This window comes from Macrobrachium rosenbergii, chromosome 12 (genome assembly GCF_040412425.1).
Source record: "Macrobrachium rosenbergii isolate ZJJX-2024 chromosome 12, ASM4041242v1, whole genome shotgun sequence".
In the NCBI taxonomy this organism is placed as follows: Eukaryota; Metazoa; Arthropoda; class Malacostraca; order Decapoda; family Palaemonidae; genus Macrobrachium; species Macrobrachium rosenbergii.
In genome coordinates this window covers 95597354-95621223 of record NC_089752.1, presented here as the reverse complement: position 1 = coordinate 95621223, position 23870 = coordinate 95597354, and the positions used below count along the sequence as shown (strand labels likewise).

The window sequence follows — 23870 nt, the reverse complement described above, 5'->3', positions numbered from 1 at the left end:
AACAAAAACTAAAATTTAGCAAGCCAGGGTCAAATTAAGCAGTTAGAATTGGCAATTTACAGTGTTATGAATTCCACGCATCACATTACTATGGTTTTATTTATTTATATTTTTTTTAATAAAAGAAAAGAGAATTATATAGGATCATTTAGCTCCACACATTAACACAGCTTTCTTAGAATTTGGATTGAAATAACCTGCAGTTCAAATAAACAAAACATGGCAAAAATCAAATTACTGTGTCAAGACAAAATAATTTTGTAAAAATCATAGAAATTGAATAAAAGGGATAAATGACATCAAATAAACATGAATAAAATCAACCACAAAAAATTGCATAAGAGATCATGGAATGCAAGTACAAAGACACGTTTATGATGTTTTTTTTTTCAAAACCGCACATGACACCAATACTGTCACCTTCGTCTCCAAGCACACTGGGTGAACTATTAATGATCCCCAGACATGCTTGCACGTCATTTTCACTCTCCTCCCCCAGATAGCCAGGCAGTCCCGGGAAAGGGGGTACTGGCTTATTCAGGTGCCACATCAAGGCATCTTTGACGGAATGCATGGGTGATAGGTGGTACTCGCCTTGGACACAGGTTTTGATATGCTGGATCACTGCGGTGTCATATTTAATTTCTTTCACACGGTCCTAAGTAGGCGGACTCGAGTTTATGTTTCCTCGGTTGCAGCCTTTTCGGACAGAGTCTGTCCCCTGTCTTTGATGTTTGCGTGTGGAATCACTTTTCATATTTCATCTGATACTTTCCATTGGCCCTCAACAAAAACACCAGCGTTGTCTGAAACTCTTCGGGTCAGATTACAGAGCATCACCCGGTACTGTTCTACACTATACAGCGGTAAAGTTCTAGGGTCCATGATCACAGTATATGGCAATGGAGGGTCCTGCCCGTACACTAAAAAATATGGGGTATTTTTTATGGAGCCATTATACACTGTATTAAGTACCGCCATTGGCAACATCTCTACCCACTGATTTGGACTGTCTGCTGAAGGCCAGTAAGAAGCGATCGTGAAATGTTCTCCGTTTAACATTTTTGTTAGGTCTCTTATACTTCGTTAATAAATTAATGTCCATTGTCACTGATTAACGTACGGGGACAGCTGAACTTCACTATGAATGAACACAAGGCTCTGGCAACTGATATCGCAGATTTATCCACCATCGCATACGTGTGCGTATACAGCGTGAATGCATCCACCATCACACACATGTACCTGGATTGCCCGTCCCCTGGGGGGAAGGGTCCCACAACATCAGTGTGTGCTCTGGCAAATTTGATTGGCTCCACTGGCCACATTTGAGCCTTCAGAATAGTATGTCTATGGTTTTTCATGGTATTACAGATGTGGCATTGGGAGATGAATTTTACAATGTCTTTTTTCATCTCTACCCAAAAAAAAAGGACTCTCGTGCCCTCTTGAGGGACCTTTCTACACCTATATGTCAGGCATAGGGACTTTACATGTATCATGTGGATGGCCTTCTCTACCAAAGAGGGAGGAAGGACGACACGAGATCGGATATCGCCCGGTCTCTTCTCATATTTACGAAATAGATATCTCCTTCAAGGAAGAACATATCTTTGGGCACTGTTAGGAAACCGGGAAACTCGTTACCCACACCCCTTACATAAGCCTTAACCTGTCCAATCCAGGGTTCAGACTTCTGACGCCTCATCACCTTTTTACACTCCAACCACACAAATCAATCACACACTCTCTCTCACTCCCAGGGTATCCGCTTCTTGAGCCCCCTGGAGGATCAGCTCTCTCGTTCTCACAGCTGTTTTGACTTGCACCCCTTTTCTCTTTCCCCAACACTTGAGTTACCGAGTTATTCATGCTTTCTACACTGGATGCCTCTGAGGCATGCAACTGTTTCTTTTGTCGCTGTTCCTCTCTCTTTGCTGCTCGGGTTGTAACTCCCATTATGGCACTCCTGGAGAGAGCATCAGCTACTTTATTTGTTTTCCCTGATATATGTTCAATTCCCACAATATCAAACTCTAATAGTCGCTCAATCCAACGAGCCTGGCGAGTGGTTAAATCCCCTTTCTTGAATAAATCTCTCAATGGGCAATGATGTGTTTATTTTGACTTTATGCCCCAGCAAAAAGTAGCGATGTCTCTCCAACATCCATAGAATCGCCAATGCCTCTCTATCAAAGGTACTGTAATTCTTCTCTGCCCCTTTTAATGCTCGTGATGCAAAACAAATTGGTTTTTCATTCCCTGCATTGTCAACTTGAGAAATCACTCCCCCAATAGCTATACTGCTCGCATCAGTGGTTACTAGAAATGGTAAATTGAACTTTGGATAAGCTAACAGTTCATTACTAGTGGGTGAAATCTTTAATTCTTGAAAAGCTATTTCTTCTTCTTGTCCCCAATGAAAATCTGACTGTTTCATCAATGAATCTAGTGGTCTTGCTATTTTACCAAAATCTATTATGAACTTACGATAGTAGCCTGCAAGCCTGAGGAAACTGGCTACTTCTTTTGCATTCTCTGGTTGGGGAAATTCTTTAACTGCTGTTACCTTATCTGGACAAGACTTTAGGCCTTCAGATGTTACGATGTGCCCAAAAATTCAACTTCTTGCTGAAAGGATTTACATTTAATAGATTAATTTTCATACCGTGTCGTTTTAAAGCTTCTAAGACTTCAATAATGTTGTTCTTATGTTCTTCTACTGTAGCCCCTATTATGATTATGTCATCTAAGTATGCAAACACACTATGCCCTAATAGCGAAGCTAATACAGACATCATAACATGTGAAAAATGGGCAGGAGCGTTCTTTACTCCAAAAGGAAGTTACTTATGTTCAAACAACTGATCACTAGGTATAAAGGTTGTCTTTTCTTTGCTACTCTTGTCTATAGGTATTTGATGATAACCTGACTTTAAATCCAAGGTGGTGAAGAATTTACTATCTCTGACCTTAATCAACAGTTATTCAATGGAGGGCAATGGAAATGCATTGTCTTTCGTGATACTATTCAACTTTCTATATTCAATACATAGTCTAAGAGAACCATCCTTCTTTTTTAACCATCACGATTGGCGAGGCCCAAGGAGATTCACTTTCTCTAATTGTCCCTTGTTCCCTTAATTTATTAATTTCGTTCTTTACTTCCCGCTGATAACAAACTGGAATTCTATACGGCTTAGATCTTATGGGTGGTTGATCCCCGGTCTCTTTAACAAAAGGAAAATTATTTATTCTGCCTGGGGTTTTGTCACCAATCAGGATTACATTTTGATAACTTTCTATCATTTCCTTGACAATATTTTGATAAGTAACAGGGTAGACCCATCAGCTGTTCGCAGGAGTCTATCCAGACGTTCTTCACCGTGACCCTGATGCGTGCTACTCAAGGTCGCGAAGTGTGTGAGAAACATCTGCTATTTCACAAGGTTCAAGGTCGCATACCGACCCACTGTCTAATATGATACATTGATCATTAACATTAATAAATGGCACATTAACCTCGCCTTGTATCAGCTTGCTCAGACCCGGAATGATAAAACCTTTCCATTTCTGATGGGTTCTAATCAAAACTAGGGTGTCTTCAGGTAAATTCCATGCGGGAGTCACGGTGAGGGATGAGAGGGTCCAGGTGGTGCCACATCTCCTGCCTCTTGGGTGGCGGGTACTTCCCCTCCACCACCCTTCGGTCTTAGTGAGACTCGTGGACACCTCGGTCTTTCCCCCTCTGTCGGGATTCGTTGTCCTTTTAAATATACTTCGATCCCCATCCCATCTGTGCCAGCTATTACTATTTCGTTCCTAGCCACAAAATCAATTCCTAACATACCTGAAATTCCTTCTACTTGTAATTCTGGTACTACATAGAAGGTATGTTCACTACTTGTCCTTCGGTGGTTACCCGCTGCTTCACAGTTCTCTGGGTTACCATCTGATGGCTGCCTGCTGTATTTAAAACTAAACAACCTTTCACAGGCTGTACCGACCCTGTCAAAAGGTGTTCTTCTAACAAAGGCACACTTGCGCTAGTGTTGACCAATGCCCATTGCTGTCGCTCTCCCACCCATATTTCCACGATAGACACAGCGACTTCCTTCGCGGATTGAGGGCATTACCTTTCCTCCCTGCACCGTCAACATTTGGGTAGGGGCAGCGACAGTTGGTGGAGGGCTGTCCACTACTTCTTGGGGCATTGGGTGACTTCCCTCCTCCCCAACAAGGCGTCTCTTGTTCTTCCAGGGGCACAGTCGTTGTTTGGACCTGATGAGCGTGTGTAGTTGGGGGTCTCCTCCTGACTCCTCCTCCATGCTGCCTTCCCCTTCCTCTCCTTGGTGTAAGCTCTTGTTGGGCGAGTCGGTAGAGCTGTGGACCGGCACTCGCCAGGCCGGAGTTCGAGTCCCCGGCCGGCTGATGAAGAGTTAGAGGAATTTATTTCTGGTGATAGAAATTCATTTCTCGCTATAATGTGGTTTGTATTCCACAATAAGCTGTAGGTCCCGTTGCTAAGTAACCAATTGGTTCTTAGCCACATAAAATAAGTCTAATTCTTCGGGCCAGCCCTAGGAGAGCAGTTAATCACCTCAGTGGTCTGGTAAAACTAATTTACACTTTTTCTCCTTGGTGTAGGGGGAGCATTGTTCTGTTGGCCGCCATCTCTTTTAGAACAAGCGTTCACGAGATGGTCTGTTGCACTGCATCGAAAACAACATAGAGGCTCAGTGAGAGAGGGGCACTGGGCCCTCATGTGGCCCTCCCTTCCACACCGCCAGCAACGGCCAACCGTCCTTTTCCCGGCTGGTTTCCCCTTGCCTCTTCGAGGTTCCTGGGTGCGTGACCCTGCCCCTTGGATGGTAGGTGAGGCTGGCTGAGGACTTGGTCAGGTTGCTTAACCATTGCAACAAACAGTTGGGAGGTGGCCTGCCCCCTCCCCCTTGCTTGTTGGCATTGTTCGTGGTCTAACAGAAGTTGAACCTTCGTCAGCAAGGCTTCTAAGGGCCTCTCATTGCCAATAAGGAATCCCACTATGGAGGTGGGAAGAATTCGTCTCAGCATGCATCAACAGAAGGCTTCTTTTCCCTCTACAGTCTGGTCTCTTTCAGGGTAAGGGACTCATAATCTTCACCGACGCTTCCATTAGTTCCACCTTCTCCTCTCGGTGCATGGCAAACTGCTGGGTGAGGTGTTTTTTAAAAGTACCCCAGTCTGCAGAATAACTGGTGTTCCAACTCCTGATTTGCCATGCTGCATTCCCGGTCACTTTTTGTTTTGTTTGCACAATTTTTTCTCTATCTGTCCAGCATACTGTGGCATTTCCAATATACTTTATGAAGGTCTTGATCGAAAGGAAACCTTCACTAGTGAGTGAGTTGTCAAACTCAGGCAATGATCCTGTGAGGACAAAAAGGTCAAACTGGGTATTAACTGATTTATTCACCTGGGCTCAGGTATACATGGCAGAGTGTGGACGGAAACGTAGTGCCTGACCTCTGATTGCCGTGACCCGCACTCTGAGCAATTTGTGTTTGTTGACAGTCAAACAAATGGCAATTTTAAGAGACATAACATACATACAATGATAAAATATATATCGGCGGAAAGGCCAGGAAATTCTACATATGAATATTTACATGAGATTCTTGACATGTTAATAAGTGTGATGCATGAAAGTGATTGATGTGAAATGAAGAGACGTCTGAAGTCTTTAAAGTACTCCCCCGGCCCCTACAACACAATTATTATGAAATAATGATTGGAAGACTTCTTGAAAATCAAACACAGAACCTCTTTGGGAGCAGGAGCCGGCCCCGAGTTCTTGATACCTGCAGACATGGGGTGGCTTCAACTGCTGAATCGCCTGGCAGTTTTGCTGAGCGGATGACTTCCTTAGTGTGGCCCTCGACCACGTTTTGGGATGCCAATGGGTTCACCCGAGGCCTTGTTTTGTGGATGAATTCTGGGATGCCTGCCGGTTTCCTCCCGAGTTCTGCTGTCCATCAGGAAGGCTGGCTTTAGCCTGTCAACAGAAACCCAGTCTTCCCATCCGTGGATGTTGACGAGGTAGGCCTTGGATGCCCTACTGACGACACGGAATTGGCCTCTGTATGGTCTGGTCAAGGGTGAGAGGTGGGCGCCGATCCTGATGAAGACGTGCATGCAGGAATCCAGGCCTTTTGGGCTGTAGAAGTGGGTCCTCTCCATGAAAGTCTTTCAGCAGGCGTGAACCTCTTTGCTATTTCCCTCAGCCTTGGAAGGGGCGTATCTGCGATGTCTGGCTCTGTAGGGAAGAACTCTCCCAGTACAGCCAGTGTTTCACTGTAGACTTTCTCTGCAGGAGATTCATTGCGGTGCGGAGACCCAACAGGAACCAGGGAAGCTGAGCCTTCCAATTGTCGTCGGTGCAACGCACCATCAGAGCTGCCTTCAATGAACAGTGGGTCCTTTCCACCATGCCGTTGGATGCAGGGTTATATGCCGTCATACTGTGGAGAGTTGTCCCCATCAGGTGTGCTAGGGAACCCAGAACTCTGATAAGAATGCCAGGCCTCTCTCTGTAGTTATGTTGTCGGGCACACCGAAACGGCTTATCCAACTTGACAGGAGGGCTTTGGCGCAGGCGCTCACTGATGCTTCCATCATCGGGGTTGCTTCTGGCCATCTTGTAGAACAGTCTGTGACCGTCAGGAGGTTTCTGGCGTACCCTGATTGCGGCAGAGGCCCTACAACATCTACATGGATGTGCCCGAAACGCCAACATGGTTGAGGGAAATCTCCGATGCCTGATTCCGTGTGTCGGGTGATTTTACTCGTCTGGCACAGTATGCAGTCCTTTGCCCACTCTCGAACATCCTTCCTGATCCTGTGCCACACAAACTTTTCTGTCATCAGGCGAGCTGTTGTTCGTCCTGATGGATGGGACACTCCGTGGATGACGTCGAATGTCTGCTTTCTCCTCGACACAGGTATCGGGGGCGCGGGCAGCCAGTGCTGGTTTCGCAGAGAAGTGTTGAACTGGATCCACCTATTGGCATGTCTTCCCACCTCAGTGCAGTGAGTGCTGTGCGGTAGGCTGCTGTTTCTGGGTCCGCAGCTTGCTCCTTCGCCAGGTCCTCGTAGTCTATGCTCAAGTGGACTGAATTTATAACTCAACTCTTGATAGGGCATCAGCCACTGGGTTCTCCTTGCCGGGGACATAGCTAATGGTGCAGCCGAACTCGGAGATAGCGGCCAGGTGTTGCTGCTGTCTCGCCGACCATGCATCTCCTGCCCTCATGAATGCATGCACCAACGGCTTGTGGTCTGTCAGGATGGTGAAAGGGTTGCCGTCCAAGAGGTACTTGAAGTGCCGCACAGCTTGGTAGATTGCCAGCAGCTCCCTGTCGAATGCACTGTAGCGGGTCTCTGGCGGCTTTAACTTGCAGCTGAAGAAGGACAGACGGAGGGGGAACTGCCTACTACCAGCTCCAGCACGGCTTAGCAAGCGATGTTGCTGGCGTCAGTGTTAAGTCTCTGGGGGCCGGTGGGGTCGTGATGTGTTAAGGTGGTGGCTCTGGCGAGGGCTGCCTTCGTCTGTTTGAATGCCTGCTGCTGCAGAGCTGCCCACGTCAGAGCTTTCGGCTTCCCCATCAGTGCTCCGGTTAGGGGATACATGATGCAGGCAATGTCCGGTATGAAGTGACGGTAGTAGTTGACCATGCCAAGGAACTCTTGCAGGGACTTGATGGATTTTGGTGTTGGAAACTTCTTCAATGCGTCCACTGTGGAGGCCATAGGGTGGGCACCTGCCAGGGAGATCTCGTGGCCCAGGAAGTCTACCTTTTCCGCTCTGAAGGTACACTTGTCAAACCTGACAACCAAACCATTCTCCTGCAGGCGCTTCAGCACAGCCCGGACGTGGAGCAGGTGTTCCTCCGGGGACCTGGAGAAGATCAGGATGTCATCTACGTAGCAAACGCAGAAAGATAGGTCCCCCAAGATGGTGTCCATTAGGCGTTGGAATGTGGCCACGGCGTTCCTGAGGCCAAAGGAGTAGGAGAAGGTATATGTCCCGAACGGTGTGATGATGGCTGTCTTCAGAACATCGTCGGGGTGCACTGGTACCTGAAAATAAGACTTGAGCAAATCCATTTTTGTAAATACTTTGGCCCATTGCAGGGCACCTGTTAGGCCCTGCATGTTCTGCAAGGGATAGTGGTCCGGCGTCGTTATTAGGTTCAGCCGACAATAGCCCCCACAGGGCCTCCAGGAGCTGTCTGGCTTCCTTACCATGTGGAGGGGGGACGCTCATGGACTCGATGCCTTCCTGCAGATTCCCATCCGTTCCATCTCAGTGAAGGCTTGTTTAGCATCTTGGAGTTTTTTGGGGGGCAAGAGGCAGAATTTGGCATGTGTTGGTGGGCCTGTCGTGGTGATATGGTGATGGATGCCGTGCTTGGCCTGGGCTCCTGGTAACCGATGCAGCTCTGGCTTGAAGACATCTGGGAACTCGTGGAGGAGGGCACTGTATCTGTTCTAAGAGATAGAGCAGATGGCGGGCATCCCCGGCCCGGTGGAGAGCAGCTGGGAGTGGCAGGTTCCGGTATCCAGCAGGCATTTTTGGCCGACGTCTACCAGACGTCCATGGTGTGTGAGGAAATCGGTGCCTATGAGAGGAAACTTGACGTCCTCGATGACGAAGGGCCAATCATATTTATGGCTCAGGATGGATATTCTGCGGGTCAAAGTTCTGTAGCAGCGGATGGGGCTTCCATTTGCGGCCACCAGTGCGGTTGCGGCACTGGACGTGCGGTTGCAGTCCTCCCTCTACAGCGGAAACACTGATTGCATAGCCCCGATGTCTACCAGCATCCGTCGTTTCAATATGGCGTCGTGTATGAAGAACCCTATTGACCAGGGCTCCTTAAGGTTTGCGGACACTGCTGTTATTTGTGGCTGCCTTTCTCGTTTTTTGTGAAAGAACAGGGGGCTCTGCAATTTCTGGCAGCACTTCCAAACCTCCGATGGAAGTAACACCAGGCTGGGTTTGTCCATGTCCTCTGCTGCTGCGGCAATGCCTTCTTCCTGTACACCGCGTTCGTGTCCTCTGCTTCTACTTCTTCTGTTACCAGGTTACAGGCTGCGAGTGTTGTGGAGTGTTTGGAGGCCTTGGTGGCCTCGTGGAGTTTGTGTGTGACGTTCACCAATTCGTCCATTGAAAGGGCATCTGCATCCGTGGTTTGCCCCCTCACCTTCTGCAGAAGGCGCTGCAGGAATATTTCTCGCAACAAGCTGATCTCCTTCCTCCAACCGTCCGTGTCAATGCCCGGCAGCATCAGGAGACCTTGTAGTTTGTCCCAGGCATCCCTGTGTGATGCATCCCCCAGGGGCTGGGTCATCAGGTCGAGGGCATGTTGGGCTCTCTCTGGGATGGCATGGAGTATGTGTCGATGAGCTTATCTCGCAGGTCTCTGTACTTGACTTTGCCCAGCTGCAAGTCCAACCATGGGGTGATTTTGTTGAAGACCTCCTCCGGTAGCACTGTCATGGTTACGTCTGCCTTGGTCTCCTCATCTTTATTTTTCGCCACGGAAATGGACATCTGCCCGCAGAAACAAGGGTGCGGTGTTTTGTCGTGAGAAGGGAGGGAATTTTATCGCCTGGTTTATTGCTGCCTTCGAAGGCGAGAGGGGGATGCAGAGGACCTGTGCGTCCTTGGAATGACTTTCTACCTCAGTGTCTGACATTTTTTCCTCACACAAAAATGCAAAATATGCACCATATTTAGTCCGTTAATGGTGTTTGGGCTTGTCAGAAGTCAAAACTATACGCAGTGTGGTTCTGTTAATGACTTCTGAGTACAGTCGACGTGAACTGTAAATGGCAGAGCCAAACCGTTCGAGCACACCAGAATGTACCTGGAGGGGTACGCTGTAATTAGTCCATTACTGGCATGGGTGCTCTCCGAGGAAGGAGCTTTCAGAGGCCTAGACTTTTGTTGCCGTGTGGTTCCGTTAAAGGCTCTCTGAAGTTAAAGTGGCCGTAGCGAGTCTGTTAATGGCAAAGCCACAACCGCTGTGTTTACCATCACTCCTCGGGTCACCAGTTGTGAGGACAAAAAGGTCAAACTGGGTATTAACTGATTTATTCATCTGGGCTCAGGTATTCATGGCAGAGTGCGGACAGAAACGTAGTGCCTGACCTCTGATTGCCGTGACCCGCACTCTGAGCAATTTTTGTTAGTTGACAGTCAAACAAATGGCAATTTTAAGAGACAGAACATACATACAATGATAAAATATATATCGGCGGAAAGGCCAGGAAATTCTACATATGAATATTTACATGAGATTCTTGACATGTTGAAAAGTGTGATGCATGAATATGATTGACGTGAAATGAAGAGACGTCTGACGTCTTTACAATCCATCTAGCACCGGTAGTTTTTTTATTTTCTCGTCTGGTCGTGCTTGCGGGGACGACGCGATGTCGGCCGAAATTGTGGGTGGGTCGATGGGCTTTTTATTTTGTATTTCATTTGTTAATTTGTGCAATTCAACACGCGTTGGATATTCGTTGACAGCTCTTTCGCACTGTTCTCTTCCTTGGCACTGTTATTGTTAGCACTGGTACTGCTAGCACTGGCACTCCTGCCGTCGTGCACCGATTTTTCGAGTTTTTATTGTTTATTTCACCTTCACAATTACGCTGTCAATTATTATATCTACTGGCAATACCCCGCGACTGACACTAAAAATATGACCTGATTTTCGGTCATATATAGGTTCTACCAGTACAAATGAAATGCGTACGATACAATTAACACGTGTATTTTCCCTAATAGTTACACAGGCCCTGTTGCTAATATTATGCTACTTAATTATGCAATTATAGTCAGAAGGTACTCTGAGGCAGTACGCACCATCACTGTCTTTCAGACGCACTTCCTAACCCGTCGACCGCTAAACCTTTACTGATCATTAACTTTTCAAACTGAACTTGCTTAGGTCATAGACCTCAGCTGATTGGTCTTTTATAATCGAAAAGGAACCAATAAGGGTCTTCGATGTATGACACTCATTTGAATTGCTCACGCCAAACCCCAACGATCGTATGGCGTTCGAAGAATCAGCAGTATCTGTTCATTACTCACTGATCACAAAGGCGTACAGACAACTAGCAGATTTTCTGTTGTTACGAACTTCTATATAAATCTCTCAAACACGAATATATATATATCAGCTATACATATATATATATATATATATATATATATATATATATATATATATATATATATATATATATATATATATATATACACAATTACTGATCGCCACCCTTTTTTTAACTACAGAAATAAGTCACTACTTTAGAATTATGTCTTACAAGCCTATACTAGAAACGAACCGTTAATTATTAGTATTAGTAATAATAATGACCTGGAAGTAATTAACAGATTTAATGAGGCTATAAATACAAAAACTTATCGAAGTCTTGTTTTTTACATTCACTTCTCCCACTTAATCAGAACAATAACGTAATTATCATTTACAACACTGTTGCTTCTTTAGCAACAAATAAAAAATATTTGAGATGATTTTTTTGGTGCAAATTAATTCTCTCAATTTTTGTCTTTGAATTCTAAAATATGAAGTGACTGCTTCTCCTTTTTTTCAGTAATAATTTTCTCTCTTTTGTTCACTTGTTTCTACAACGAGAAGGCATCCACTACGGTGTTTGTTCTGTCTTACACTAAAAAAGCAAACAGACAGATACTATGAGTGAATCCGTCAAAATGTAGAATTCAGAATCTGTTAGGCTTGGGCTTGATAAAGGTAGTTGTCTGTCCGAGAGACATCCATGAAAAACTGATGTTATTAACAACGTGCACATACCTGACACAGGTGCGAGTTTGTTTGGACTAAAAGAGGATCCAGGGAACGGGTCAGCGAAGCTGACGCGGTGGTGTTTTTCAGTTTTGACTTCAACACTGGAGACCTTCCTCCTCGAAAGCCACACCAGCTCTGGATCAGGCTAGAGTTAGAGGTATCTTCGTTCATTTACTTATTCATTTGCTTGCAAATTCATGACACAAGTTGAGCCGAGATAATTTTGGTGAGCCGAACTTAAGTTAGGCGCTGATCAATTTTGTGGTATAATTCTTACAAGCTTATTTTTTTATTTTCTAACTTGAAAATTGATAATAAATGCATGCATTTCCTTCTCCATATCCCCAAGGATTTTAGGAATCAGTGTCTTAGAAAATCGAGAAATTCTTATTGTTACAAAGTACTCATCAAAAGTCAAGAATGTACTTGAATGCTTATCATAATGTTTACCTGTTAGTCAGACTGCAAAACCATTTATCCCATGTTTATTCATCTCTACATCATCTGTCACTTTCCAGGCACCGCCTTTAAGTCAACACACGACAGGAGCATGGTCAGCAGCAGAAATAAATGGAATTTACTTCAACCTGACAATGTCGTACCATCATCTGAGTAACATAACAACACTAAATACCGCCCTGAGGCCCTTGGACGTTTCTACCGAATGTCCCTTTATCGAAGGAAACGAGCTTGATGTTTCAAGTACGACCTACAAGACGTATATTGAACATCTGAGGAATTATGATGATATAATAAATAGGGAAGGATCTATGCTGAATCAAATGATTCTGAGTCAGTCTAGGCGATACAAAAACAGCAATACAAAGTCTCAGAAGGGAAATGTCACTCAGGAAGTGTTAATGAAAGACGAAATAGCTAACGGATCTTCCAATTCAAGTGAGAACCAATCAAGAAATCTCCAGCAGAAATTTGTGCCATCAACAGAGCGCCCTCTGAGCACGAAAGAGAACATCATTCTCACTACACAAGGAGACGAGCGTACAAAAAACAAGTTCCAGTTTACAGAGCAGGAGGTGAGGTGGGCATTGCGTCCCAAAATTGCTGTGTGGATGGCAAGCAACTGCCAAACAGACTCCAAAAGAGAGGATTTCGTCGCCGCCCTGCAAAGGCACGTGAGGGTGACGACCATCGGGAAGTGCGGTGAGATGAAATGCGGCAGGAACCATTTAGACAGATTCTGCTATCGCTGGATTGCGGGTTCTCACCTCTTTTATCTCTCTCTGGAAAATGCTTTATGCGATGACTACACCTCCGAGAAGCTGTGGAGGCCGATGGAGTACGGAATGGTGCCGATCGTGTATGGAGGGACGGAATACAACAAAATTTTACCGCCAGGTTCTTATATCAATTCACAATCTTTTCAAAACATATTGGCACTGGCAAAGTACTTGGTTTACCTGGGTAATAACCCTGTTTCCTATTTGCGCTACTTGCAATGGCGGCGCTACTGGGAAAGCAAGGAACCACTTCCATGGACTTGTAACCTATGTAACACATTGCACAAGGTAGCAGGGGTTCAGGAGCAGTGGGTTACCCTCGATCAGTGGTGGAATGATACTTCCTGAATGCTATGATCCTTTCTTCTAAGGAAACCTGCTGGCGATGGCAGGTGTCTCCTAGGTAATCGGACTATTAAGATATATATATATATATATATATATATATATATATATATATATATATATATATATATATATATATATATATATATATATATATATAGGAGAAGGACACTCTGAAATCAAACATAGCAGACATGTGAAGGACAAGGAACTCTTTCAGTCTCGCAGTGGGCAACCCTCCTAAGAGAAGGCTACCCTAAATACAAACCTTACTCTTCAAACTTGGACTGTGCCATGGCCATTGTACCGTGGCCTTTCATGGTCTTGTGTTTGAGTTCCCTTGCTTGAGGGTACAGTCTGGCATTTTTCCTCTTTTCTTGTTCACTTTCCTGTTTTTTCGAAAAGTATGTGGGACAGGCTGATGAGAAATCAAAAGTTGTTTGGTGGATTGTAAACAGAGCACCTTCTCCTCAACTTTTTCTTCTCAACTTTCTGTAATTTCTAAATCCATCCTAAATGCCCTCCACCCAGTTGTTGTGGCAAACCTGGTGGGTTTCTTTTTTGCCTTACAAGGTGTCCCGGCTCCACTTTGTCAACCAGTTGCTTCCGGCGCTTTTGTATTGACATATAGTTAACTTTATTCCTCATTTTAATGGAATTATTGAAAATAACGTATATACAGTTTTTGTTTACTACTGTTGCTGTTTTTATTCTTTGCTGTTGCTGATTTTAACCTTGATGTTTTTTTTTCAGAATCTATTTATATGTTTGACTCTAGTTTTATGTTGTTAATTTTAATTCTTTTAGGAGGCATTGGGCTGAACCCTGGGCCTGTTACTTTACTCAGATCTTCGAGGCTTAAGGTCAAATTTTATTGAAATCCAGAGTTCTAAACCGTAACTATAATTTGAGATTTTTATCTGAGGCACTTGTAAGTAGTAATAAGTCAAAGGTTGAATTTTTAATTCCAAGGGTAGGTGGCCCTGAATTCAATTATCCCTGGTGCCTTCTTAACTCTTTTTCGGTCACTCATCTTCCTCCCATTGTTAGACTTGAAGTTTTAAGATTGCCTTTTACCTGTAAATATTGTGTATTTATATTGAATGTGTTTTTTTGTTTTATGTACTTATGCACATATGTATGTATGTGTGTATGTATATATATATGTATATATATATATATATATATATATATATATATATATATATATATATATATATATATATATATATATATATATATATATATATATATATATATATATATATATATATATATATATACATATATATATATGTATATATAGTGGTTTTTAACATGTTTTAATGTATTTTTTATATATATATATATCCAAATTATATAATTATATATACAAGTATATAAATGTAAAGATGAGTGGTTTTTAACACTGTTTTAATGTATTTTTACCTTGGAAATGGGGCTGGATCCCAAAACGTATAATAAATCCTATAAACTGCACCTGATATCTTCCTTGTGATTTCATTATATTACATACACACATATATATATACATATACACACATATATATATATATATATATATATATATATATATATATATATATATATATAATATACATATATATAATATACATAAATATACGTATAGATATATATATAATATTTAAACAACAAAGTAATTTATAACGTACATGTTTGTCAAAGAATTCAGGCTTATGAAAAATGAGAGTGAAATCCCAGGTCTCAATTCAAATAAATGAACTTAAAATTGTTGGTATGTAACGAATTCTTTATTAAGAAATCAGGTATATAACGAACTATTTTGTACGTCCCTGTGACAGCTTTATTGGCAAAAAGTACCTGTTGTAACGAAGTAATAATTTTATTGTTAAACAAACATCAAACACCTGTTATCACTTTGTTCTTAATTTTGTTTTTGTCGTCTATGAAAAATTTTTAAGTTATTCATAATTAAAATATTTAAAATTAATATGCTGTATTACTTTCTTATTATTCCAAGTGAAATCCGTTTCAACAGATTGTTTCTTCACACAAATAGAAAATTATTACGTTCAATAAACAACCACTAGAAGAGTAACAAAATTCACATGTAGGTTACACGTATTACACATGGCCCGGACACTGTGGACACTGTGTACCAACTTAATCTCATTTAAAATTTTAAATAAAGAAAAAACTAAAAACATATAATTAATTTTGTTATAGCCTAAACTTTAAAATACATGTTCAATTCTTAAAATAACGACGACTATTATTGAAATGTATTAGAAATCTTGACAACTAAGAGAATCGACACTTTATCGTCTGGATTTCATTCTGCATCAAAACAAGGGAGGTAATCCAATCATTTCAAGTATTTCTTTTATAACGAATGATGAATATAGCGAGTTGCAGATGACAGTCCCCTGGAATTCGCAATAAATGAACTTTATATGAAATTTTTATCAAACTGTGATTTATATATAATCAAGAAGCTACAAATGTCATTTAATATCCAATTCACGCTACTTCGGGAGAGGGGGATTTTATTTAGTGATAAATGGATCGGTATCGCCGGGTCTCGATCCCTCAACTCAGTACCTTCCAACAACTCCAGATGATGGTCAAACCACTGAGCCACCAAGAGATGTATAAGTTGATGCCAAATCTGCCGTACCTATTTCCCTGTCGAGAGCGAGGAAATTATACTTACCTTCGGCATTAACCCACCTCCACCATGATAGCTCATTGGTACATTGGAACACGCAGCTCTCATTATGAAATTTTTATCACACCATGATTTATATACAATCATGAGGTTTACTATTCAATTCAGGCTACTTGGGGAATATCCCCGATGGGGAATTATCAACAAAGGGGAATTTTTATATGTGATAAATGGATCAGTACTGCCGGGTCTCGATCCCTCGACACAGTACCTTCCAACAACTCCAGTTTACGGTCAAACCACTGAGCCACCAAGAGACCTAGGTATAAGTTAATGCCGATTTGCCGTACTTATTTACCTGTCGAGAGCGGTACCGATCCATTTAATGGTTACTGCCAAAGCAAAGTATAATTTCCCTGCTCTCAATGGGTAAATAAGTACAGCAGATTCCGCATGAACTCACACCTCTCTTGGTGGCTCAGTGGTTTAACCGTCGACTGGAGTTGTTGGAAGGTAGTGTGTAGAGGGATCGAGACCCAGCGGTACCAATCCATTTATCACTTATAAAATTCCCCTTTGATGATAATTCCCCATCAGGGATATTCCCCAAGTAGCGTGAACTGGATATTAAACAACATTTGTAGCTTCATGATTGTATATAAATCATGGTGTGATAAAAATTTCATAATAAGACCTGCATGTTCCAAACGTACCAATGAGCTATCATGGTGGAGGTGGGTTAATGCCAAAGCTAAGTATAATTTCCCTGCTCTCAACGGGTAAATAAGTACGGGAGATTCGGCATCAACTTATACCTCTCTTGGTGGCTCAGTGGTTTAACCGTCGACTGGAGTTGCTGGAAGGTAGTGTGTTGAGGGATTGAGACCCGGCGGTACCAATCCATTTATCACTTATAAAATTCCCCTTCGGTGATAATTTCCCATCAGGGATATTCCCCAAGTAGCATGAATTGGACATTAAACGACATTTGTAGCTTCATGATTGTATATAAATCACGGTGTGATAAAAATTTCATAATAAAATGCGTGTCAATGCAGAAATACAAATATATTTAGTGTTCCAAACCATGTCGTTAATTTTGAGCTGTCATTTAAAAGAAGTGTAAATAAATTACGTAATCTTGTCTCAGTTCTTAAGATTGGTTTCTTTTGTAGTCCCAAGGTCTTCAAACGTGCAGTTGTAATATATCGTGATTTAAAGGGCAGCACACAGATCAGTTTTGACGAACTCTTATATATATTTGCTCTGTCTTATCATTCATTAAGTGTTAAAGACTTAAATTTGTTTGACATTCAATATTTGTTTATTCCATAATTATAGTAAATAGATATAATCAAAGGGGTGGTAATGAAATTGTCCAATTATAAAGGTGTATTTAACTTTGTGAGAATGTCACTGTTATTTACTGAATAATATGCATTATTATTTGACAATCTGTGCAATAATTCCTTTCAGGAATGAACCTACTTCTACTACTACTGTTACTACCACTACCACTACTGTTAAAGGAATGGGAAGTCGAGTTTCTGAGTTTGTGTTGTCCATTACACTGCATGTTGTACCAATGAGCTCAGGTGGGTTAATTATATATTTCCTGCTCTCGACGGGTAAATAAGTACAGCAGATTCAGCATTAACTTACACCTCTCTTGGTAGCTCAGTGGTCTGACCATCGACTGGAGTTGTTGGAAGGTACTGATCCATTTATCACTTATAAAATTCCCCTTTGGTAATAACTCCCCATTGGGGATATTCCCAAAGTATCATGAATTGGATATTAAATGACATTTGTAGCTTCATGGCTGTATATAAACCATGGTGTGATAAAAATTTCATAATAGGAGCTGCATGTTCCAAATGTACCAATAAGCTATCATGGTGAAGGTGGGTTAATGCCGAAGCTAAGTATGATTTCCCCATTCTCAATGGGTAAATAAGTATGGCAGATTAAGCATTGTCTTATACCTCTTTTTGTGGTTCAGTGGTTTGAATGTTGACTGGAGTTGTTGGAAGGTACTGTGTCGAGGGATTGAGACCCGGCGGTACCAATCCATTCACCACATAAAATTCCCCTTCTGTGATAATTCCCCATCAGGGATATTCCCAAAGTAGCGTGAACTGGATATTAAACGACACTTGTAGCTTCATGATTATATATATATATATATATATATATATATATATATATATATATATATATATATATATATATATATATATATATATATATATATATTACTTCTGTAGAGGACCTCAATAATACAGAAGGCTCAGAAAAGGAGATTCTTTATTCCCAAACTTTTGGAGGCCTGTCTGCCTTCATCTTCAAGGAACCAGATATTGAAAATGGTTCCCTGAAGATGGAGGCACACAGGTTTCCAAAAGTTTTGGAATAAATCTTCTTTTCTGAACCTTATATTATTTATATTATTGAGTTCTCTACAGAAGTAATATATATATATATATATATATATATATATATATATATATATATATATATATATATACTATATATATATATATATACATGTATGTATATATTATATATATATATATATATATATATATATATATATATATATATATATATATATATATATATATATATATATATGTGTGTGTGTGTGTGTGTGTGTGTATATATATTTATATATATATATATATATATATATATATATATATATATATATATATATATATATATATATATACTAGCTGACCAACCCAATACTGCCAGGAAAACTCTGAATGACAACCAATAAACTCTCCCTCTCTCTCTCTCTCTCTCCTCCCAACACCCCTCTACTCTCTTTCTCTCTCACTTCCTCTCCCTCTCACTCTCTCCCTTTCCTGTTAAGATAGTTGTTTCAATTACATTACCCAGCATTTCTGACATTTTATATTTCACCCCTCCTCACCCTCAACTCCCCATCAGGGCTGACCTTGGACTTAAGGGCATTGGGAGTGTCACTATTCATCTCAGCAACCTAAAAAACTATAGATTAGACACTAATATCTGTCGTTTTTGATTAGTTTTACATGTCATCCCCTTCCCACCCCATCTCACCCCACCCCCGTCTTCCTATCGGGGCTGAATTTGGACTCAGAGGGCACTGGAAGTGTCACTATTCATCTCAGGAACCTCAAAAACTATGGCTTAGACACTAATATCTGTCGTTTTCGGTTAGCTTAACATGTCACCCCCTTACCACCCATTTCACCCCTTCTTCTTATCGGGGCTGAATGTAGACTTAAAGGGCATCGGGAGTGTCATTATTCACCTCAGTGACCTCAAAAACTACGGATTAGACACTAATATCTATCGTTTTCGGTTATCTTTATGTCTCCCCCTTCCCACCCCCACTTCCTATTGGGGCTGAACTTGGATTGTAAGGGCATTGGGAGTGTCACTGTTCATCTCAGCAACCTCGAAAACTATGGATTAGACACTAATATCTCTCATTTTCTGTTATTTTTACATGTCACCCCCTTACCACACACACACACACCCTTTGGTACCAGTGATGTTTTACCCACTTACTAAGTTAAGTATATCTTAGTTTAACCAGACCACTGAGCTGATTAACAGCTCTCCTAGGGCTGGCCTAAAGGATTAGATTTATTTTTATGTGGCTAAGAACCAATTGGTTACCTAGCAACAGGACCTACAGTTTATTGTGGAATCCGAACCACATTATAGTGAGAAATTAATTTCTATCACCAGAAACAAATTCCTCTTGTTCTTCACTGGCCGGTTGGAGGTTCGAACTAGCGACCAACAGAGTGGTAGCTGAGAACGGAACCGGCTCACCCAGCAAGGAACACTTAGTGTTCTTTTCGAGATAGTAAGTCATATGTATACCAAGTTTGGTTGAAATTGCTATATGTATTTCAGAGTGTATGTGGAACATACATGCACATACGTCCATTATATATATATATATATATATATATATATATATATATATATATATATATATATATATATATATATATATATATACATATATATATATATATATATATATATATATATATATATATATATATATATATATATATATTATATATATACAGTATATGTGTTATACAATCACAAGTAACACATGAAGATTGTATATCATGAGCCAGCAGGAAATAATGAAAAGCAGCTGCTTTTCATCATTTCCTGCTGGTTCTTTATATATATATATATATATATTATTTATATATATATATATATATATATATATATATATATATATATATATATATATATATATATATATATATGTTGTTACATGCATCATTCGGCTGATGAGTTTAAATATTAATTTCTGTTTATATTGCCCTGCTCAACCTAAAACCCACAAAATCCTATCAATTACAGCTGAAAGTTACCTAAAAGGAGACAGACAATTAACATAATTAGATCGGTCACCAGTTGAGACTCGATTACTGAATATATCAATTTATTCTGAACACATGAACTAAATCAACAACATTACTCAAACTACTAGTTCAACAAAAATACAATATAAATAGGTTCTTATGAGAGCTAATAACAGCTCCAACTTCGTCCCACTTTGGACACAAGATATTTCAACATGAATTAGGGAATAATGAACCTTTGGGACCTCTCGCAACGCGTCTATAAGCAATTTTGAGCACGTGAACTGAGGAACTTGGGATGCTAATTCTTCTCCAAATAAGACTCTGGCCAGGTTCCAAGACATGCGTGCCCAATTCTGGAAGAGACGTATCCAGATAACATTCCTATATCAAAGACCTCTCACTTATCATTAAATGACTGCATGGGATGAATCTTAGAACAAGAATATTATGGTAACACCATGGAGGATAATTTATGCAATTTCACTAGGCACCAATAATTGTACTTCATATATTTGACTTCATAAATGGGATATGGTTTTACTAGGAATTTCCTTAGTCAGTGACTGGTTAAGAGAGGGAAACTTGACACGTGAAATTTTTTTAGAGGGAGATAAAAGAAAGAGAACTTGGAGTAATTGTCACCTTCAGACCTACAGTTGGAATAAATAATGCAGTGATCAATTGCATCAGAAGTCCTGGGTCCATTGAAATGGCAATTTCCCCAGCTGTTCAACAAAGGGGGAGAACAAATGGGTTACGAAAGACACCGATTTGCGTGCGCTCTCTATGAAGGATGCCCCAAGACTGTGTCAAGCTGGGTCAAATAGCGTGGGTGCTTGCTTCTAAAAACTCCTCCCCGCCAAAATGACAAAATCTTTGCCAGTACAAAGGTCACAGAAAAGTGAGCTTAAGGTACAATCTACCTAAGGGTGGTCCTAGCAAAACTTACCCTGTCAAATATGCCTCTAAACTAAACTTCCTACCCCTTCTGACGGTTGGCTCTTTTAGAAAAACAACCCTGCTCTTGCTTCCCTCCCTAGAATGTCCTCTTTACTTTACAAAAAGAAAGCTTTGTTTTTTCTTTTTATATTTCTATTGAATCCAGGAAGAAAGATCAAACAGGGAATATTTATAATAGCTCCCCCCTTAAAAAAGGACTTCACTCCCTTTCAGGCATGAAGGTCTGTACTAAGTAAGCTGTTTGCCTCGATTATTTCACTCTTTTTCCCTGAACAGATTTGTCCCTTGCAATGCAGCTAGCTAAGGATCTACCTGACTCTAGAATGAGATGTGAGCTTTAATCACTTACTTCTACAGAATCCAAACACTTCTTAAAGGTGCTTACAGATATTTACGTGCTACCTCTGATGATTGTGATATTCAGACCTAGCCAAATGGTACATTCAATGATATCTTCTATGACATAACCTATTAGAACACTGCCGTAGCACCAACGTAAAGGACAATGAACTAGCTAAGTTACAATATTCTTACAAGTATAGAATGTCTTACACTAGAATTTGCAATTGCAGTAAACAAAGATATAATCTGAGTTCTTTAAATGAGGCTTTCCTTTTATAGTAAATGATTGCCTCAACTGAGGTATTGTGCCATGCGTGTCATGAGCTCAGTGGCTCTATTCACAATAGTTACAATTACTGGCTTCACAAGATAGGCTATACTTACATGGTTACTGCTGCTCATTGCAAGGGTTAAATGACAAGGTTACTATTACTACGTACTCAGTCAGGTCTAGGCTGTTACTAAGACAGAGATCACGCCGGCTACCTCCTCTGGGCAGGGGCCAGGATCACTCTGAGATGGAAAGGCACTGTGCCAAGAGGGAACAAGTGCCAGGATGAGCTCACAGCTCTTGCAACTACTTGGTTCTTTTCTACCCTTTCTTCTTCTTCAGGTTACTCCAAGGCCTATCTACGTCAGTCCTAGGAGGTGATGAAAGCACTGACTCTGGGAAAGGCCAGAAGGGCTAGTGGGTGCAAAGTCAGGGGTAACCTCAGAGGCTACAAGAGGGCTCCTTATCGGCTGCTGCGACAACCGGAGCAAGTACAGTCTCAACCTCTGCGTCTGGGGAGGCCAGTTCCTGGTCTCCCAGAAAAGTGTAGCAGTTTGATCCACCAAGGGTTCATCCTCTGGGGACAGATTTGGTGAGGAAGAAGTGTTGGGTGCTGGAGGCTCACAGGTTGCTAAGATTAGTGCAGTGATGGGTCCTGGATCTCCTGGAGGAGGATCTTTCTCATGATCTGGATCTGGCACAGGGTCCCCTTCTTGTGGTGGATCAACGTCCGAGACCAGGGTACCATTCTTGTGGTGGATCAACGTCCGAGACGGACGGAGCGTGGCGCTGCTCTGAGCTTGCAAGTGGCACTGGCAGCGATTGATGGGCAGGCATGCCTGACGAGGGGTCTGGAGATGCATTACCTCGTGGATGGCTTGAGTTGGGCTGAGACAGAGATTCCTGTCCCAGCTGGAGGTCAGAGCCTCTTGGAGAGTCTTGATTTGGGGCATCCACTGGGTGTTGATTGTTTGGGCAGCCCTCCCAATTAGTGGAGTGGCCTGTCACCTTGCACACTCTACAGTGGTACTGCTTCTCTTGGCCGTCCTTTCATGGAGAGAGAGGACTAGGCCTGGAATTGTTTTGCGTGTGCCCCTTCCGCTGACCACTTTGGCAGGCGGAAGGTGGTTCTTCTTCTTTTGGTGGCACACCAGTCAAAGTGGCTGCACTTTGCTCTGGTGATCCTACAGTCAGGGCCTCCGTTGAGGGGGTAGCATGGAGGCAAAGCGGCGTTGGGGAAGGGCTTCCCCAGAGAAGGTCCCGACCCAATAGGAAATCCACTCCGGGCCTAATTCCACTCACCACACCAAGGCGGTGAGGTAGCGTGTCCCAAGGTGTCATGACCTGGAGCTTAACTGTGGGAATGGTTTTGGTGTGGCCCTCTAGCCATTTCATCTCCCACCAAGTTTTCTCACCAACTCTGGCACTGGCTGGCACTTGGGGCCTGGCAATCAGGCTAATGTCGGCTGCAGTGTCCACTGTGACCGGTAGGGCCATGGGCAGGCTAAAGCCATTAAGGGGTGCCACCCAGATGAACTGGGCATCCAGCCTCTCGGGGTGAAGTATCTTCTGAGGCCCGGCTGCGAAGAATGAGGTGCTAATTAAGTTGATGAACTTGGTGGCTGGGACACGATTTGGGCAGGCCAGATGTCCAGCTCTATAGTGGCTGGCAGCACCAGAGGATCAGCAAGAGCCTTTTGTGGGGGCTCGTTGATCTGTGGTGACTGTTGGTGGAGAGAGTTGAGTGAACGTAGAGGGAGAGGAGTTCTGGTTGTTAGTAGAAGG

At 42.0% G+C, this 23870-nt stretch overlaps 2 protein-coding genes across 2 annotated transcripts; one reads left to right on the top strand and one right to left on the bottom strand.

Annotated features, from left to right (window-relative positions):
- Positions 1-11916: 11916 nt before the first annotated feature.
- On the top strand, positions 11917-13517 carry LOC136844272 (alpha-(1,3)-fucosyltransferase C-like). Its single transcript, XM_067113255.1, has 2 exons — positions 11917-12042; positions 12404-13517. The coding sequence occupies exon 2, from the start codon at positions 12479-12481 to the stop codon at positions 13469-13471; it is 993 nt and encodes a 330-aa protein (XP_066969356.1). The 5' UTR covers positions 11917-12042; positions 12404-12478; the 3' UTR covers positions 13472-13517.
- An 8927-nt stretch (positions 13518-22444) lies between these two features.
- LOC136844149 (uncharacterized) lies at positions 22445-23038 on the bottom strand. Its single transcript, XM_067113162.1, has one exon. It carries the CDS (start codon positions 23036-23038, stop codon positions 22445-22447), a length of 594 nt encoding a protein of 197 aa, XP_066969263.1.
- Between the last annotated feature and the right edge of the window lie 832 nt (positions 23039-23870).

What these genes read in the sequence shown, in the direction of transcription:
- LOC136844272 (XM_067113255.1), top strand. Translation starts at nt 12,479, where the DNA reads ATGTCGTACCATCATCTGAGTAACATAACAACACTAAATACCGCCCTG.
- LOC136844149 (XM_067113162.1), bottom strand. Translation starts at nt 23,038, where the DNA reads ATGCCCCAAATCAAGACTCTCCAAGAGGCTCTGACCTCCAGCTGGGAC.